This window comes from Hippocampus comes, unplaced genomic scaffold, assembly GCF_001891065.2.
Source record: "Hippocampus comes isolate QL1 unplaced genomic scaffold, H_comes_QL1_v1.1 scaffold122, whole genome shotgun sequence".
NCBI classification, from domain to species: Eukaryota; Metazoa; Chordata; class Actinopteri; order Syngnathiformes; family Syngnathidae; genus Hippocampus; species Hippocampus comes.
The window spans coordinates 5,414,361-5,418,006 of record NW_017842059.1 but is presented as its reverse complement, the minus strand read 5'-3'; the positions used below and the strand labels follow the sequence as shown (position 1 = coordinate 5,418,006).

At 40.3% G+C, this 3,646-nt stretch overlaps 1 protein-coding gene across 7 annotated transcripts in view; it reads right to left on the bottom strand.

Annotated features, from left to right (window-relative positions):
* Nucleotides 1–3,646, bottom strand: part of LOC109510841 (centrosomal protein of 164 kDa-like) — a 33,152-nt gene that overhangs the window by 3,314 nt on the left and 26,192 nt on the right. For all 7 annotated transcript variants that reach the window (XM_019861480.1, XM_019861479.1, XM_019861478.1 and 4 more), the window contains one exon: nucleotides 2,092–2,193. In XM_019861480.1, the coding sequence (XP_019717039.1) occupies nucleotides 2,092–2,193 (102 nt within the window). The remainder of the gene's footprint in view (nucleotides 1–2,091; nucleotides 2,194–3,646) is intronic.

The following is a 3,646-nucleotide window of genomic DNA, read 5'->3' as shown; positions in this document are numbered from 1 at the left end:
CCTCCCAATTACGAGGACAAACTTGCTTTGTTCCGCACATTCACACAAAGATAGCGGAGAATTCCATCAGCCCAGATGAAATAATAAATATGGACGAAGACCGTCTGACATTTGATTTGCCTCTCACTCGGACTGTAAATAAAAAAGGTGACTTCCCCCGTCATACTGAAAACAAGCGGCCACGAGAGAACACATTTTACCTGTGTTTTGAGCCGCGCAACATCGGGCCTAAAGCTGCCAACGATGATCATTTTTAAGCGGCTGACGATAGAAATAATTTTATATATCTTTTCCCATTTATATGATTTGCATTATTCTATTTAAAGCCGAGTGGGCTGCAGTATTTCTCCTCGTAATTACGCAAATGCGCATCAAGATCTCTCTTTGTCTGGCCTCTTATGTGTTTCAGCGTAATTTCCTTGTGCAAATGCATTTATCATGCTCATAAAAATATGGAGATTATTTTAACCTCAAGAAATGTTGCGTTTTTTTCTGCGGGGGTTCAGCGTCACCCGGAGGCGCTCCCGGCGGCAGGGACGCAGAAGCAAACCCCCGCCTACTCATTGGCCAGCGGTTTATAGTACGGTGCGGCGCATGTAATTACAAAATTGAATTTTCTTCATAAATCTGAGCATGCGGCTCTTAATCAGGTGCGGTCTGTAGCCCGGAATTTACGGTACTTTTTTCTGTTTTTAATAAATGTGTGTTTTTTTCATGTCTTGAATTTGTAAAAAAAATTTTTTTATTTTTCACTAATGTTGGGTTCGGTGAATGTGCATATGAACTGGTTGGGTTCGGTACCTCTAACAAGGTTAAGAACCACTGCTCTAGACTTAAAAATTATGTCCATTCCCCATCCACCCAAAAAAAGACATCGCAAGTTTAGGCATGTTTTCTGCAGCTTAAAATGTCAATTTTCTGTGAACCTGATGATGTAAACTTGAGAACCACGCAAGCTAAATGCTATTGTTTCCTTGGTTGCGGGTTGCAAATTTTCTCATGAAAGTTGAAGAAATTAGTAAAACAAAAGAAATGTGATGGACCAGGTTAGAGGAGTGTAATTAGCAGTGATCATTTCAGTGATTCAGACTTGGAAGATGAAGTGTTTCAGAGTTTGGAATGAAATGGCTTAATTGACCAAAGATGGATGGTGGTTCCCCTTGTGTTGCTGCCTATAATATCCATGCGGCTCCTCAGGCTTGGCGGTGAGACGCTTAAGTTTCCTTGGTGGTCTTGACAGGCTCTATACAAACCTATTTTATTTTTATTCCTTTGAAGAAAAAACAAAAAGGTAAGATGCTTAGTTCCTTAATCTCTTACAGTGTGCACCTATGGAGAGTGTTATCGGTGTGACATTTTCAGAGGTTGAAGTAGATATGCCCAAATCAACTTTGGTGATGATTGATTGCAGTTTTTTGACATTATAAGTGACATAAGGTAAGGGTTTAAAAACCTTTTAAGTCTCATTTTCTTTGCTGAAGAAACATGAAAACGTGGGTATCGATTTTTTTAATTTTATTAATTATTTCTAGAGTGCTCCAAAACGGAATGAGGATATCACAAAAAAAAAGAATGGCAATTTTATTTTCCTGAGCAGACAGTAAATAGAGTTTATGAGTGAAAAATGCACCATCTTGGTATGAGAGTTACTGTAGGGTACAGCAATGGAATGGAATGGTTTGGAGTATCAGGTGCACCTTCATTTTAAAACTGTTTTCATATACTGAGTGCACCGCATTATAAGGCGCACAGAATAGAAGCCACAATAGTGGCTAGAGTTGTGTTATGCATACACTAGATGGAGCTCCACTAAAGGGAATACAATACAGCTTATACAGAGCTTTCACAACTGTCGCAGCTGTAACAAAGCGCTTTACAGAAAATGTTAAATAATACATCCGAGAAATCAGAATAATGATCCTTATATAAGGCGCATCGGATTATAAGGCGGATTGTCTGCTTTTGAGAAAATTGAATGCTTTTAGGTGGGCCTTATCGTGTGGAAAATAAAAACTGTGTTCAAAATCAGAAATAGAAGACCATAACCAACAATCAAGAGTCATTTCAGATAATTGTGTGATGAAAGGATACATGCTGCTGTCCTTCTTTCGCATTTCCAGCCACCTCTTATTGCTGTCAATCTGTTTCTGCAGTCTACGGCCATCCACTTTCACTGACTTTTGAACGTGCAGGCTATGGGGAAACACAACGCATCAGATGTTAAATACATCCAGTGTTGTCGTCTGCCATCTTATTTATTTATTCATCCACCTGCTCAGACATCCAGCTATTGCAAAGCAGTCTTTAAACAGCGATCAGAACAAATTGGAGATGTTGCGCTTCCCAGCAAAGCAACCTCCGCACCGCGGTAGCAGGCACAATCCATGCCATGGAACTCTTACAAGAGCAACCTTACGTGATTTCAACCAGCTACCGTCATTCTCAACAAAGAGACCCACAAGGTTTTATTTCTCTTGGGGAGAATAACGGTCCATCACCCTCTCATTTTCTCTTATTCACCTTTTTGTGCCTTCTTTTAGTTAAGTTTCATGTAGTGTAAAATCTTGAGTTTAACCGCTATGTTCAGTAGAAATTACTTCATATAAAGAAGTCCACTGTGAATTGTGTGTGTGTGTGTATATGTGTGTTCGATTCAGAGTATTATCCTCTATTTTAGTCAATCAAACTCTAATGATTCAAGTGTAGCACCTTATACATACATACATACATATATATTAGAGCTGTCAGTTTAGCGCGTTATTATCGGCATTAATTTAAATAAATTTCAACGTGATTAAGTTTTTTATCACGAGATTAATGCGGCAACACGTCACAGCGGATGTTACGTTGCTCTATAAATATAAACCGGAAACAAAACAACAAGCGCGTTGCACATGTCTGTTTTGCCAGCCACGGCAGCGCGAGACACCGAAAACGGACACTTAAAGAATTTATGAATAGGAAGTGTACTTTTAAAAAGTTGCCAGATGGTTCCACTTACAAGACCAAAGTTACCTGTGTGTTTTGCAGTCGTAAACTGAGCTATCATCATCGCACGTCGAGTCTGAAATACCGCTTAATGGAAAAGCACATAGCTGATGTGAGTACTCCGACCCCTCGTCTAAGACAGCTATGGATAATTTCAAAGCGAATAAAATGGATAACACAACGAAGAACAAATTTGCTGAAGCCATAGCTAAATGTATGGCTACTGCATGCAAGCCTGTAAACATTCTCCACAGCTACACTCAAGCTGAAATCATTCGCATTGCATCTAACGGCTCCACTACGAATTGCCAGCGAGAGCCTCCATTACAAGCTATGTACAGAAAATGTACATAGCGGAGAAGGCTAAGGTACACAAAGCGGGAGAAGACACTGTTTCGGGAGAGAAATAAGAGACTACCGTATTTTCACGACCATTCGGCGCACCGCATGGTTGGGCGCAGTCTCAGTAACGGGTGCTATTTCTGTATTTGACACATACACAAAACGCACTGTATTATTGGGCGCAGCCAGGCATGGTAAAACATACGGCAGCTTAGAACGCATGGTTGGGCGCAGTCTCAGTAACGGGTGCTATTTCTGTATTTGACACATACACAAAACGCACTGTATTATTGGGCGCAGCCAGGCATGGTAAAAC